General features: G+C 44.6%; 1 protein-coding gene across 2 annotated transcripts; it reads right to left on the reverse strand.

Annotated features, from left to right (window-relative positions):
• Window positions 1-3,745: 3,745 nt before the first annotated feature.
• LOC101756625 (L-arabinokinase) lies at window positions 3,746-12,256 on the reverse strand. Of its 2 annotated transcripts, none has more exons than XM_004966045.3 (28): window positions 12,095-12,256; window positions 11,809-11,985; window positions 11,653-11,736; window positions 11,441-11,517; window positions 11,076-11,142; window positions 10,827-10,884; window positions 10,665-10,732; window positions 10,525-10,587; window positions 9,960-10,013; window positions 9,764-9,866; window positions 9,550-9,659; window positions 9,332-9,451; window positions 9,023-9,079; window positions 8,548-8,711; window positions 8,300-8,459; window positions 7,391-7,474; window positions 7,013-7,135; window positions 6,307-6,437; window positions 6,148-6,229; window positions 5,965-6,052; window positions 5,821-5,864; window positions 5,654-5,749; window positions 5,469-5,545; window positions 5,170-5,370; window positions 4,929-5,094; window positions 4,553-4,624; window positions 4,215-4,418; window positions 3,746-4,117 (listed from the first exon to the last, which is right to left on the reverse strand). In XM_004966045.3, the coding sequence occupies exons 1-28, from the start codon at window positions 12,197-12,199 to the stop codon at window positions 4,007-4,009; spliced, it is 2,946 nt and encodes a 981-aa protein (XP_004966102.1). In that variant the 5' UTR covers window positions 12,200-12,256; the 3' UTR covers window positions 3,746-4,006. The 2 variants fall into 2 exon arrangements, with proteins under 2 accessions (XP_004966102.1, XP_004966101.1); XM_004966044.3 differs by having other exon boundaries at window positions 8,300-8,462.
• Window positions 12,257-14,719: the final 2,463 nt, after the last annotated feature.

Genomic DNA, 14,719 nt, shown 5'->3' on the forward strand with positions numbered 1-14,719 from the left:
CCACCGCGTACAGCAGTCGGCAGGAGAGGAACTTCTACCCTACCCTTCGCTGGGGACGGAGAAGGGTGCAGGATGACGAGCACGAGGGGGACGACTAGGTGCGGCCGTGCGGTACGCGTGCGCCAGCTGCCGCAGATCGCCGGCGAAGCCACTGCGCCGTCGACGGAAGGGAAAGGAGGACACTGCGGATGGAACAGGACTGGTTTGAAAAGTAACATACCCAGATAAGGGTGCATTATGCAAAATATCGGATCGTGATTAGTCGCGATCGAGTTTTATAAAAACTTCCGATGTGCTTTTTACATAAAACCCCCTAAAATGAATCGCGATTAATAGTCGCGATCCAAATCAGGGGGTTTTCTGCGAACGGGATGCCGCTCTCCTTCCTCCCGCCGGCGGCCGGAACCCGGCGGGCGGTGGCGATGAGGGCTTCACGACACCGACGGACGCCCCGGTTCAGCGGCCAGAGTCCCTTCGGCTTGTCGTGGTCTTTCACCGGCCTCGGCGGGCGACGCCGGAGGCGAGTGGCGCCAGGACACCGATCGGCCACCGGCCTCTCCGGCCACGCACGCGCGCCTCGGCTGTGTTGGCTGATGAATGAGATGGCGAGAGAGAGCTGCATCATAGGCGTCAGTTAACTCACCTGGTCGAGAAATCCATTCACCAAGCAGCGCGCATAAAACTGTCAGCAACTTGGATCCGTCCATCACAGAAAGGATGTGCTCCAGAATGAGCACCATATTGCTCTACAATTTTCTCTCGAGTATTACCAGAACTCTTCCTGGATCGGCAGAGCATTGTGACAAGTAAAACAGAGCTTATACATCGGTGAGTTCTCACAGGCCACAGCTGGAAAATTGGAATATGCTCCGAGCAGAACGTTCAGCTGTTTATTTCTTTACTTATTATACATAATCACACACGACGACACCACCATCGCTTATTTGCTTTGACGAGCAAATCACCTCCATTTGATTCGTTAATTCACGCTCGCATGCATTTAGTCTTCCTTAACCAAACGAAGAGTTCCGTTAAAGAGACAAGAAGGAACGACCGAAATGATAAGGGGCTGATTGGTTGGGTGCATACGCTCCAACCAGGCTCCCGACCGAGATGTAAGATCCTATTGATTGGTCGTGCATGAAGCAGTGCGCAGCATGGCTCTGCAGATACGAGAAAAATATACGTTTCTGACGAGCTAGTTCGCTCGGTGCGAAGCAAATGCATTGCCCGCCTAGTCCCCCCCCCCCCCCCCCCATGCCTGCAATATAGGTGACCAAACAACGACTTGAGGCAACCAGACTACGCAAACTCAGGCAACCGAACATTGCACTCTTCGCATGTGCTAAGCCCGTCTCGTTGGGGTCTAGCTCCGTGTTTTTCCATGAACAATGGTATATAAATCCCAATACTGGATAGCTAGATTAGAAAGATCTAACCAGTAGTCTTCTCAGATTTTGATTTTTTCTACCAGTAACTATCTTCCATTTGAAACCAATTTTTTGCTACTCTAGCTAGCTGCCCACATCAAGCCTATGAAGTCATGGATTCTGAAAAGGAGGTGCACAGAGTCACCAGGCCGGTGCTCTGCAAAGGAGGTGCGAGAATCCTGCAGAAATGCTGGACGGTGCTTGCAAATTGCAATGCATCCCCCATGGGCCATGGAGACGCTTGGATCGACGTGATGACGCTAGCTAAGCTAAGCTCAAGTGCTCAACAGCCTATCACACTTTCAGCACGGCGGGCCCTTCTCTTCTCTCTCTCAAACGGGCGCCGGTGCTTCGTCCGCGGCTGCGCTCTCTTTGTTCAATCCCTGTAGGAGACCGGAGGGGGACCCACTCGGCTGCTCCCAGGACGGCGGCGGCGGCGGATTCGAAGAAGCACTGCCCCGGTAGAGGTAGAGCATCCGGTTACCGTGGGACGGCTAGGTGCGGCCGGGTGGTACGCGTGCGCCAGCGGCCGCAGATCGCCGGCGGAGCCACGGCGCCGTCGACGGAAGGGAAGGGGAGGGCCACTGCGGACGAGAACCAGGGTATGGTTTGAAACATACCGGACCCAGATAAGGGGGTATTCTGCAAAAACTCGGATCGCGATTAATAGTCGCGATCCAAATCAGGGCGTAAATGAAAAATATCGAGGATACTTTTACATAAAAACCCCTAAAGTGGATCGCAATTATTAATCGCGATAGAAATCAGGGGGGTTTCTGCAAATGGGGCACCTGCTCTGCTCTGTGGTCTCCCTCCTCCCGCCGGCGACCGGAACCCGGCGGCGATGAGGGCTTCCGACACCGACGGGCGGCCCGGTTCAGCGGCTAGAATCCCTTCGGCATCTCCTGATCTTCACCGGCCTAGGCGGGCGACGATGGAGAGGAGAGGCTCGAGGACACCAATCGGCCCAACGGCCTCTTCAGTCACGCCGGAGCCCCTATCCCGTCGCCGTCGACCGGCGGCGATGGCGGCTCCCGAGTTCCGGGCGACGGCCCTGCTCGGGGTGGAATCCCTCGGCCTCAGCTCCTCAAGCTTTTCACCGGCCGCGATGGACAATCGGCGGAGACAGAGGCGCGAGGAAGCCAATCAACGTCGTAAGGCTGCGCCGGAGCAGCGGAGCTAAACCACTAAGCAGCTTACTACCCTCGCCGGTCGCCGCGGCGGCGTGGTTCCTAACAATGGCGGCCCAACGCCCGGCCCCGCGCAACGCAGAACGCACGGCGGCACAGCCACGGACGTTGTCTGCTTCTGCTCCGACGACAGGTTATCAAGCTATCGACCCTGCCGGCTAGTGCTTGGGGAGCAGCAGGCCCGCCGCCGGGGACGAAGACGATGCTGCACTGACAAGTTTAACGGACGACTGGCAGTGCCTGAAGGACCCACTGATCAGACTGGCACGAAAATGTCAGCAACTTCATCGCACCAGAGACCACACTGACAGAAATACATGTTCAGACAGAGCAACACGTAGGTCAATTGGTAAGGTTAACCTGCCACCAGGGTTCGACGACTCCATAGCGGGATGTCAGTGGTCACTTCGTCAATTTTAAGAATTTGCCGACTCAATTTTTCGAAGGTGCTCATAGGGAAAGAGGTGCTCATAAGGGTAGGATTGCGTGCGTGTATTCGTAAGGGTAAGTGTGCGTACATGTTTACGAAACGTCTGTACTATGTGATTCGAAAAAAAGACAAAGCAACACGTCCAATCCAGTGCTGCTAGAGGAGTCGAATGGACGGTTAAACACATCTAGAAAACAAAAGAATGTGTTGCACAAGACTTTATTGCTCATTTTTATTTGAATATGTCTCGTCATCAACTGACTGAGATTTTGTTTTTCTATCGATCAACGTTTTCGTCCATTAGATCGAGATCCAACGATTTAGATGCGTACCCTTCATATTCTCTCTTGCTTATCTTCTCTTCCCCGGTCCCCCTGGCTCGGCGCAAAAAGTGAGCCACCGCCACCGTCTCTGCTCTTTCCCCTGCGATCTCCACCTCTTTGCCTGGCTCCGACGGTGAACCGCCACCTCCGCCGCCACCCACAACCGCTGCTGCCGCTAACTGGTTGGCCCTCGACACCCTCACCGCCTCCACCGCCCGGCTCCAGCGGTACCTTCGTCGCCTCCGCTTCCCGCGGTCTCTATTGCCACCCAAGAGTTTCCTCTGCAGCCGGGCACTTGAGTAAGCCCAAACCCCCAAATCTATCTGTGAATCTCATCTCCATTCAATTTCTAGTAGAAATTTGGGTGACTGGTTGATGAGCAAGATCTCAACCGATTGATGAGAGTATAACTCTTTTTATTTTCTCTAGCATCTTTCCATTGTGGCAATCTGTAACTGAGATTTTGTCCCCTCTTACTGAATTGGCAGGGCAATTGACAAATGTATCCCGAGATAAAAAAAAATTTGTAGTCGATGAATGCAACAAGCCCACAACTACACTGAGGTTCTTAACAATTGAGCCATATACGTCATCTATAACGCAACAACAAATCCTTCGTTTGTCAATCAGAAACTAGGAACGACGGCGCCGGATTTTCAGGTAGCCGAACTTCGCAGCTCCTGGAGACGACCCGTCGAAAAGGACGGGCAGGTACCCGGTGGCAGCCTTGTACCTCTGCTGAATCTGAATAATGTCCAAGGCGAGAAACCATCAGTGTCCAACGATACAGCAGACTAGCAGAGTGCCTTGTGGAAAGGAAATTATCAGTATGTGAGGTTACCTCTACGATCTCTTCGCTGCTCCTTGCGCAGTTCTTCCCGATAACACAAACTGTGCCACCGGAGCCTCCACCGGTGATCTTTGCGCCAAATAGACTAGGGCTTCCACCTTCTGATGTCGTCCTGTGTTGCATTTCTTGTACCAGATCAACTAGTCTGTCAGTCCCATCAGAACCAAGGCCACACGCGCTGTAGCTGTTGTGGCACTGCCAAAAATATGTGAAGAAAAATTTGTCAGCAGCATTGCCGTACGATTTCCTCAACTTCACGTTTACACCGTCAACCTCATGTGCAATAAGAGTAGAGAAGGTACATCATGTGAACAGAGACTTAAATTCACCTGGTACATGAGTTCTCCTAGGGCTGACAATTGCTCATCCGTATTGCCTGCTGCTAACAATGTTTTGAAGGTCTACAGGACAGAAATTATAAGAATGTCAAGAGTAACTTTAATGAAGATATTGTACTACATAAATTCTTCAGTAGAGGGGAACAAAGTGAACAGACATTAGTTGCAGAAGTTTTTCTTTCTTCAGGCAAATTTAGAATGTTCTGTAACTTTGGATGGCACTGGGTGCATACCATATCAATGTTATCATTGCAGCATGTTTCAGGAAAGAAAAAAGATTTGAAATGGTTCCATTCATAAAAGCTTTTCAGATTTAGAAAATGAATTTGATAGTTTAGAAACAAATAATCTGGCGCGGAGATTTAACCTCAACACGGAAATTTTCATATATAGGATGTCTAGTAGGAGCCTTCACACTATAAGATCTTTTAGGATCAATAACTGTCACTGTGTCACTGTGATCTCCATATTTCTCTAAAAATGCATCTCCACTGATCACCTCTGGAATATCTTTTGCATAAGCAGCTTCAAATCTGAAATTGGGATTTTATTACTATCCATGCTATACCAGAACCACAAATATAATTGATAGATTCACTAAATGTAACCTGTGAGGTGGTAGGTTGCACAAATACTCCATTGCAGCTTCAGATTTCAGTAGACCCGTACCATTTTCTTTATAACAATCAGACTGAACAGGGGCCTCTGAAGTTGAGGATTCTGAAACTAAATCTGATGCTGCACACTTGATCATCTTTCGTCCCATGTAAGTGCCTACCCTTACAGATCCATAATCTCCCCCTCCAACACTAGTAGTTCAAGAGATTAATTCTGCAATTAGCTCCAATTTGTCCAATAACACAAGTAATGTCTCCACAACACAAGCCAGTCAGCAAAGGCTTCCTACCTATGCCGTATCCCTGAATCTAGACCCCAGAATCGCAGATGAGTTGGTATGCTAACCAATTCCTTCACTTCTGCAGGCTGCAGAAAAACTGTGATAAAACAAATACAAAAGCAGCATTGTTTTTGACAGGAGGAAAGGTAGGATCTATCAGCTTCTGTATGCTGGGACTAATAAACAACACTAACCTGGCAAACCATGGCAAGGAGTTTGTTAGCTTCTCCACACGCGGATGCCATTTGATCCATTACCCCACAAGGAGCTCCAACAACATGATTCTCAACCTGAGAAAACATTAGATCCGTAAAAGACTTGTGATTACATTATACCACCAAATTTCAGTTAAACATCATACCTTCTGACAAAGCATTGCAAGATCCCTTGGGGTGATGTTTAAACCTATGGACAAGTAAAAAGGAAAACATCAAAGATGCTATTTAGAGATGACATGTTACCCTGAGTTCATGATAGGGTAAATAGCCATTGTAAATCTACAAACCATAGGCAGCGGCAATAGCAGACATTGTAGCAACCTCCACTGATGCAGAAGAAGAAACACCTTTGCCTTCTGGTACAGCGGATGAAACCTAGAGTTTTAGAGTAGAAAGAAGATGAGGGACTGATTGAGTGATTCAGAATTTAACATGAGCAATTGCACGCTAATCAAAACTTGGGTGATTACCAGAATGCTCATGCTGTCAGTGAACTGGACACCAAGCTCAGTCATCAAAACTAGAATTGTTCCAGCAACGTAGGCAGCCCATCTGACATAGGATAGTTGAACTTGCAAATATAATTGAGTAGTTGAAACTCTGAAGCGAACTAAAAGTTTTTGGCTTACTTTTGGGATGGATTCTGACAGAAAAACTCTCTGGCTTTCTCATAGGATATTGGTTTTTCACCATCCAAAAAATCTGACAGGTCCATATCGAAAGTCGGTGCACGGTTACTCAACTCAGAACCAAATGATACCTGTGAGGTAACCATGTTTGTAATAGGTCCAGCATTGACAAATCATGAGATTTAATTCAAATGTAATGCAAAACAGCCAGATCAAAAGAACAACCACATTAGTTTAGAGTTTAAAACAGGGGTTCATAGATGAAGCACATTTGTGGCAGGTAGCTGGAGCCAAGGGGCTTGCTGGCCTGCACCTAGAAAGGGTGGTGATCTAGAGTTTAAAACAGGGGTTTAGTCCGGTCAGGTCCTTGTGTGCTTTTTGTTGTTACGAAAAAGTAGTGCCTATGGTTTACATCCCTCATCCTGGTCCAAGGTGGGGTGATGCCCTGTAATTTGGACCTTTATTCTCTCTTAATCAAAGATACGCAGCTCTCCTGCGTGTTCGAGAAAAAAAAAAAAGAACAACCACTTGGTAAAATGCAATTATACTAAATTTCAAATTAGCCAACATAAGCACTACTATCATGTATCTGATATGCAGTACCTACATACCCTGGCCCATGGAATACTTCCTGGAAATGGAGGTGCAAATTTTTTTTGAATAGATGATATATCATAAATTAACTGAACAATTAAGTTGAACATACAATTTGTATCACTGGTGCCAGGCCTGCATTCTCGAGCTGTCTTGCTTGTGTGTGTTTCCAAAGCTTCTGGTTACTGGGGTGGTTTCTCTGAACAGCAACATGGCAAGCTTCCCGAAGGGGCATCTAGTAATTACATCCAAAATTTCAACCACAACTGCGCAACACATGATTCAAATAAATATATACATACTACATCTATAGTTCTTCGCAGCAGTTTATTTATTTATTTATCTTTGGCATCAAAGAGAATTCCAAAAATTCAAGACTTACAGAAAATATAGCACAAATTTAATATTTGTGAGTAGAGTATCCAACTATTAGCTAAACTTATAGTACTGCAATGAAACAGGAACCTGTTTCACCAGCTATTGAGCATACCTGCAAAACAAGACTTCCTGAATAATCAGCAATGCCACCCATGACATCTAAACGTCCAGGTGCCCTTGCTATATATATTTCCTTCTGCAAAGGAACCAAGTGGAAAACCATTATAACACACCATTCAATATTCAGCACTTCGAGTGATTTACTTAAGTTATCCATGTACATAGCAACACTCTAACAAAAAACAAATTAAAGTAATCAGTTATTGTGCAAAAGAGAGATTGATGAAAGAAACATGTTCCTTGAAAATGAACTGGTTCTTAAGTTTATGTAATAGAAATTGTGATACAAGTTGAAACATGAAGAGCTATGTAATCCATCTTATCTTATTAAAATACCACTATGCTGTGTTTTATGATAAAATCTGAAGCCTAAAATGGTAGATTGTCACGTGAATTGGCGAATTCATATAGCCTGCAAAATACAACAAAATGAACTCTCCTGTAAATACTCCACCAGTATGAAAAGTTTTTAGTGTTAGTTGAGTCCCTGGTTCCCCAAATGATTAACCTGCAATAACACCTATAGCTTCCCCAATTCAACCAGATCCCCATGAGTATAACACCTATAGCTTCCCCAATTCAACCAGATCCCCATGAGTGGGACTCTGCCCATAACATAATTGGCAGATCCAAGACGTGCTCCAGCAAGTAAAGGACGTTCTAATATATATTGGTTTTGCTCGAAAGGGATCAGCAGTTGAAAATGAAACTTTACAGCATAAGAAAGCTGGTCCACTTACACAAATTTGGGAAGGTATCACCTCATTGTACAGCATTGCAACTTATGAGGCCTTGCTATCCTACATTCTAGATATGATGCATGACCAGAAGCATTAATGTTTCTCCACGGGGAGGCCCTACAATTCACTAAAACGAATACAAAGAACTGCCAGATTAGTACCTGCCAGTCAAAGAGAACAGATGCAGCAGTTCTCTCTTGCTGTTGCTTCTCAGGGCTCTCCAAATTATTTCCATCAAGTTCAGATAAGCTCTTCAAAAATTCCATTGTATCTGTTAATCCTTGCAGGTCCCCATGGAGTATCTCAAAGTCTTCAAAACATCTGCTGAATCAAATTTGCAATTTCAGTTGAAAAATATTTCATTGGATAACTAGAGATGTGTGACAAACAAGCAAGAGCAGATACTCACAATGCTGCAGTTTCCTTTGTTGCAACATTTTTTGAGGTCAGACCAGCACTTGTTTCTGTCTCCGACAGAGAGTACCAGTCAGGAATGCTTACATCTCTCCCAGTAGCCCTTTGAAGTTTATACCCTGACACTATGGCATCTTGCAGTCTTCTTGCACCATTAAACTGTAATTAAAGATAGACAAGTTGTCTCATGTTACTATCTTAAAGTAGATTTTTAACATATTGCTTCCACCTCTAATTTCTATGGGCGTCCATGTTAAATATATGATAATTTCACTTGGCATAGCATTAGAAATTTTCGAAGAGGTTATTTTTCAAAAGAAAAAAGCTAAAGATCTTCCATTAGGATTTCTTTTTTCACATGAGCAACAAAAGCTATAAAACTTCAGGATAAAAAAACATAAAGTTACATAGATGGAAATGGTAGGTATGGAAATAAATTGACCGCTCAATGATCATGCAGAGTCACTCACTTTATCAGAAATACATTCCTTTCCAATAGCAGTGTCCTGGAGGATCTGGGCAACCACCTGAATGGATAAAGTATTAGCCTATCCCACAAAATTATATAACTTCCATATGATACAGATGATTGGTATGCAGAGTTCATTATTATGATGGAAGTCCAGTATAACAGCGTTATCCCGAGGTCGACTTAGATGGCTGATTTTGCATAAATGCAAATGTTATAATACAAGTGACTACAGAAATAGTTTGCTTTCAAGCTAATTCAGACATAAAAACATCAATAAGATATTGGGCATGTGTAGAAAAAAAATTACCTCGCCGCCGTTTATTGGGCCATTGTAGCATGGTTGAAGTGTGAGAGCATGAAGTAAGTAAGGTTTCCAGTGTCCAGCAAGAAAATCACTTCTGATCATCTCAATGCTGTTTTGGTAGTGCTGAAATAGAACGAGATGGGGCAGAGCATGAAGGCATTTTTAACAGAGCTATACATAAGTTACTCCTAGCATGGTTAAATGATAAGATATGTTTCAACCTCAAGTAAATTTCGCAAAAATGGTTCTTCGTTAAAGTAATCTCTGTGAACAAACACAAGTGGTAGCTTATAAGCTAAAACCTCACTTGCAGCTCCATATCCAATTTTTCCTATAAACAATGAGAGTAAGTATATGCATCTAGCAAGAAAACCCAAAAAGTAGAAAACTAGTAACCAGGCAATCAGCGGTGCAACATATAAGATTGTGATGTACCAAGCATGCAGTCAGATGCCGCTATAACATCAGGTGTGTAAGCATCTTTCGCAAGCTTAATGAAGTTCGGTGGAACCTCTTGAGAATCAGAAGCACCACAAACCTTACATGAAGAGGGAGCTAAGTTTAGCCAATCACATCAGTTAGCCACTTTTCAGGAGATATATATAGCTGTACTCTAAAAAAATAAACATACCAAACAGATCCAACCATCAGGGAGCCATTCTTGCTTCAGTTTCCATCCTGCTGGCTGGGGGCAACAGCACACCAAGTATTTCATTATGTTAGTGATAAGTATTGTGTAGTTCACATAAAAACTTTGAGCCACATAATAGAAGAATGGATCAAAGCTTTTGAAGAAGCATGTTACATATACTTAATGATGATGTGTTCTGCTAAAAATTAGAAATAAGTAATTTGATAATGATTCAAGTATTGCAAGGGGCTTCATTACAAAATGGTGAGGTTCAGGTAATAGCTAATCATAATGTTTACAAGTAACTAAAAAGGCATCGCTCCTTGATTTACATAACAGGTAATGAGCACCCTAAAAAAACTATCGAAGGAATCATAATAAAAAAAGTGATCAACAGATACTGGCGCAGAAGATATAAAAGCTCGATTCTAAGGAATCAGATGAACACGCTAAATTAGTGAATGTAAGCACTTCAAATTAACTGCATAAAACATTACCACATGAGAAAAAAAAAAGAAACATATGCCCTAAGCTTATCAAATTACCTATATAATAAGTGACCCACCTGCCCCCCAAAATTAAAAACGAGCACCTTAGCATTCTCCTCAAGTCCAAGTTCCTTCCTCACCTAATAGATCAGAATTGAAACATGTAACTAGGAAACAATAAATGATGCAGAATATTGTTCTCCAGCAGAACACAAACCTCAGATCTAGATTTGCGCAATCCTCTTACAATGAGAGGCACATCAATGACATTGCGGAAAGCCGGCACTAGGGAATGAAACAACACTCTATTTTCATGAAAGCTGAGAAAATGGGAACAGAAATTTTAAGGAAAAAGAGAAGATAAATATAGTTGACATACTTGGGCCATATCCAGGTAATCGAAGTAAGATGTCACAATAGGAATAATCTTCTGCTATCTGTAAATATAGATGAGCTAACTGATTATTGAATGGGAAAAAATGTCTATTGCCATAATATGCGCATAATTATACATTATTAAAGAAGAAAAGTTCTAGTGAGTCAGAGCATATTTGCAAATAATCTACAGATCAGTATTTGGACTCATTCAGAAAAGGGTGAACTATCCTGACGTTAGTGAAAACATTACCTGCCAAACAATAGATCGGTGATGATATCCAGCATCCATGATATATTCAGAATATATGAAGTCCCAGCTGCAAAATGCAAACAGTCAAACAAAAGGTGAACTTTAAGCTGATAAATATACGTTATTCTTAAGTGAAACTGCAAGTAGGGTATCCTTAAATATATCAATATTTGGTCAGATGACATCGCAATATCAACAGAGACTAGAAAATTACACGATTCTGACGGGATAAAGTACATCTCAATGCTGTTATCATCTATTGAAATCTCCCCCGGATCGGAAAGACATCAAACTAACCAAGGCAAGGTGGAAAAATGCTCCAATCCTAAGACTTAACAGCTAGTGGGGAATATAGTAAAGCTCACCTAAAATTCCCAATGCATACAGAGCGGACGCCCATATCTGCAGCCATCCTGCACACCACAGGAACAACATCCGATACCTGCACCAGAAGCACACCATGACCCAGTTCACTTCAGGCATTGCAAACACGACGCCTAGTATTCCCTTGTAATAACATCGCTTTATATGCATCGATTCAACATGGACCGAATCACAAAACGGCAGCAGAATGTACCACTAGGTCTGCCTTGATGGAGCTCAGCCACTCGGACTCGGCCCTCACGATCGACTCGCGGGGCACCACGGCCGCCTCACGATACTGCATTCCGTAATCAGAGTATCAGACAACAGCCGACACGAGACAATGCCGGAATGGAGGATCGGGATATACCTTCTCTAGCGTGGCGAGGGGGTCGACGGTGAGCGGATCGGCCTGGACGGCGCCGCAGTCGAGTAGGACCCTGCGGATGCGGAGGCGCGGGGACCGCACCTCGGCGGTGAAGACGAACTCCGGCACGGCCGTCGCCACGTGCACCTCGTGCCCCGCATCGACCAGGTGCCGCACCACCTGCGATCCGCGGAGCCACAGAAATCGGACTGAGACTCACTTGAGCAGCGAAACGAACGAGCGGCCGGTGGGGGTCGTAGCCGGAATGCGCGTGGCGAGCGGGACTGACCTCGATGGCGCGGGTGGCGTGGCCGAAGCCGTGGCCCGTGAGGTAGAAGGCGAAGACCAGGCGACGCGGCGGCGGGGAGCGGTCGGCGCCACCGGCGGATGCCATGGCCGACGCGAGGACGAAATGGGGGGAGCTTGGCTTGGGATCCAAATGAGACGAGACGATGGCGTCGCGGCGGTTGGGCCGTAGTAACTTTTTGGTGGGACCCGGGGTTAGTTGACTAGTACTACACGACTGATGACTGATCCAAGTAGCAGGTCCACACCACTCCCACTGCAGTTTATTCGGGTCAATCCTCTATACTCATTATTTTTTACAAGAAACAAGTAAAATTTATTGATGTGAAATATTTGTGACTTTCTTATTTCAACTAAGAGTAGATTAGTGGATTTTAATAATCCTTTCCGTTCAACAGCATTGCTATACAATGTCTCAAAAAAAATTTGTACAGTGTTTTTCTTATTTTAACTACTAACCGTTAACTAAAGCCAAGGATGCGGAAAATGCGGAATAAAATACAAACCCTGTGAAATTGAAATAAAATAGCTAAACTACACCTATGTTTTTAAAGAAACTACCGCTCTAAAAGTTATTGCTTCGCTTAGCTGTATATCTTACAACTTTATCCCTACTGACACAGCTCAAATTTCTAGTAAAGCTTTATTATCCTCATGAAGCTACGCACGGTAGTTTTCTTTCTTTCTGTTTTTTTAATAAGGGGTGTTTTTATCCTGAGTTAAAGTAACTCAGTTCATGTCACATCGAATATTTGAAGGCTAATTAGAAGGTGTAAATATAAGTTAATTATAAAACTAATTAGGAGGCTAAACGGCGAATCTATTAAGCCTAATTAATCCATCTATGCAATAGGTTTTGTAAATAGTCTATATTTAATACTCCTAATTAGTATCTAAACATTCGATATGACAGGGACTAAAGTTTAACCTGGAGATCAAACACCTCCAGCAGTCACGAGTTCAGGGAAGCTTTTCACCGGGTCCACGAAGTTAATCAACACATGTTGCAGTTCTCATCTGACAAGTAAGTCAAAATCCGTATCCGACTCGACCAAAATCTGAATGTTGATCCCACTTTTAAATCAAACCATGGGTTGATTCGGCCTCGTTGTCTACTCACAGCCGTGGACACGAACCGGCCTGGTAAGACTGGTAAGCAACCGTAACTTGCCTCGATGCCCTTCTAATTTTTTGTTGTAACAATTAGTGGATCCCCTCTTCTTTTTTCCCAGGGAGATCCGTTTCATTCTCTTGAGCAATCGAGTCCAAATCTCCCGTTCTAATCAATTCCTTTCCAGTTTCCGCAACTAGAGATACAATTCCTCCATCAATTATTTGATGAGCTTTTTTCTTTTTTCTCTGATCAATTCCCTGCCGAATCGAAATCATCGAAATCTTTTTCAAGAACACACAGGAGAGTGTATCTTTGTATTAAGAAAAAGATAGAGTTTTACCACACGGGTCTTTGGCACTCGCTCACGGGATTGCAAACTGAGCTAAACTGATACAACCATAAAGTCGAATCGAAATCGTTGCACTCGTATTACAAGTGCATGAGCTAAACTGAACTATTGATTTGTTTTACACCGCTCGCCCCATGAAGATGCGCAAGCTCGTCAGAAACTGAACCCATACTTTAGACTGTCAATGTTCTCAGTACTTAGTACTAATTTAATTGATCACGTGTTACGAGTGGCTACTCTTGGTTATGGAGTGTTTGGATCCTTGAGCTAAAGTTTAGTCCATATCACATCGAATGAGTTAATTATAAAACTAATTACACGGATGGAGGCTAATTCGCGAGACGAATTTATTAAGCCTAGTTAATTTATGATTAGCACATGTTTAATATAGCATCACATTATCAAATCATGAACTAATTAGGCTTAATAGATTCATCTCGCAAATTAGTCTCCATATGTGCAATTGACTTTGTAATTAATCTATATTTAATACTCTTAATTAGTATCTAAACATTCAATGTGACAGGAGAGGGAGAGGAGGGGAGGCCGAGGAGGGAGGGGCTGGCGCTCCTCGCGCCATCTGGGAGGGAGAGAATGGGAGGGAGGGGCCGGCCGCTGTGGCCGGTGTGAGCAGAGTGGAGAGGGAGAGGGTGGAGAGATGAGGAAAGGGTGAGGCCGGGCATGGAAAGGAAGGGGAAGAAAGGGGATGACGCGTGGGACCCACGCATCAGTGTGTGGAGAGGGAGAGTCGAAGGTAGTCGCTAGGATTTGAAGAGTGGGAAATAGAGGGGTGACTCAAATAGAGATTTAGATAGAGAGAAAAAAATAAAAAAGGACTCTAAGATCACGCCCCTCTCAAGTCTCAACGCCTCCCCCATTGTGGTGAAAGCCTGATAGTAGGGGCAGTGTTCAGACCCAATGAGAGATGAAGCTGAGCAAACAGGGGACAGCATGCAGGGGGCAGAGCAAACGGTGCAGAGACACAGACAGGGGCAGCAGCAACAGTGCAACTACAGGAGCTTGGACCACAAGAGCTGAGGCAGTGCACGCCGACCTGATTGGTGATTGCTGCCCCTGAGGACTTGGCAGTGCAGAACTTCAGAGCGGCAGAAGGCAGCAAACACTGGAGGCGCCGAAGTGCTAGC

The sequence above is a fragment of the Setaria italica genome, chromosome IV (assembly GCF_000263155.2).
Source record: "Setaria italica strain Yugu1 chromosome IV, Setaria_italica_v2.0, whole genome shotgun sequence".
Taxonomy (NCBI): Eukaryota; Viridiplantae; Streptophyta; class Magnoliopsida; order Poales; family Poaceae; genus Setaria; species Setaria italica.

Bases quoted from the DNA above. Each gene is read 5' to 3' on its own strand.
- LOC101756625 (XM_004966044.3), bottom strand. From the start codon at position 12,199: ATGGCATCCGCCGGTGGCGCCGACCGCTCCCCGCCGCCGCGTCGCCTG. The intron at 10,733-10,826 runs GTATGTCAACTA...TTCATTCCCTAG, and splicing joins ATTACCTGGATATGGCCCAA to TGCCGGCTTTCCGCAATGTC. The intron at 4,419-4,552 runs GTGAATTTAAGT...TATTTTTGGCAG, and splicing joins TAGGAGAACTCATGTACCAG to TGCCACAACAGCTACAGCGC.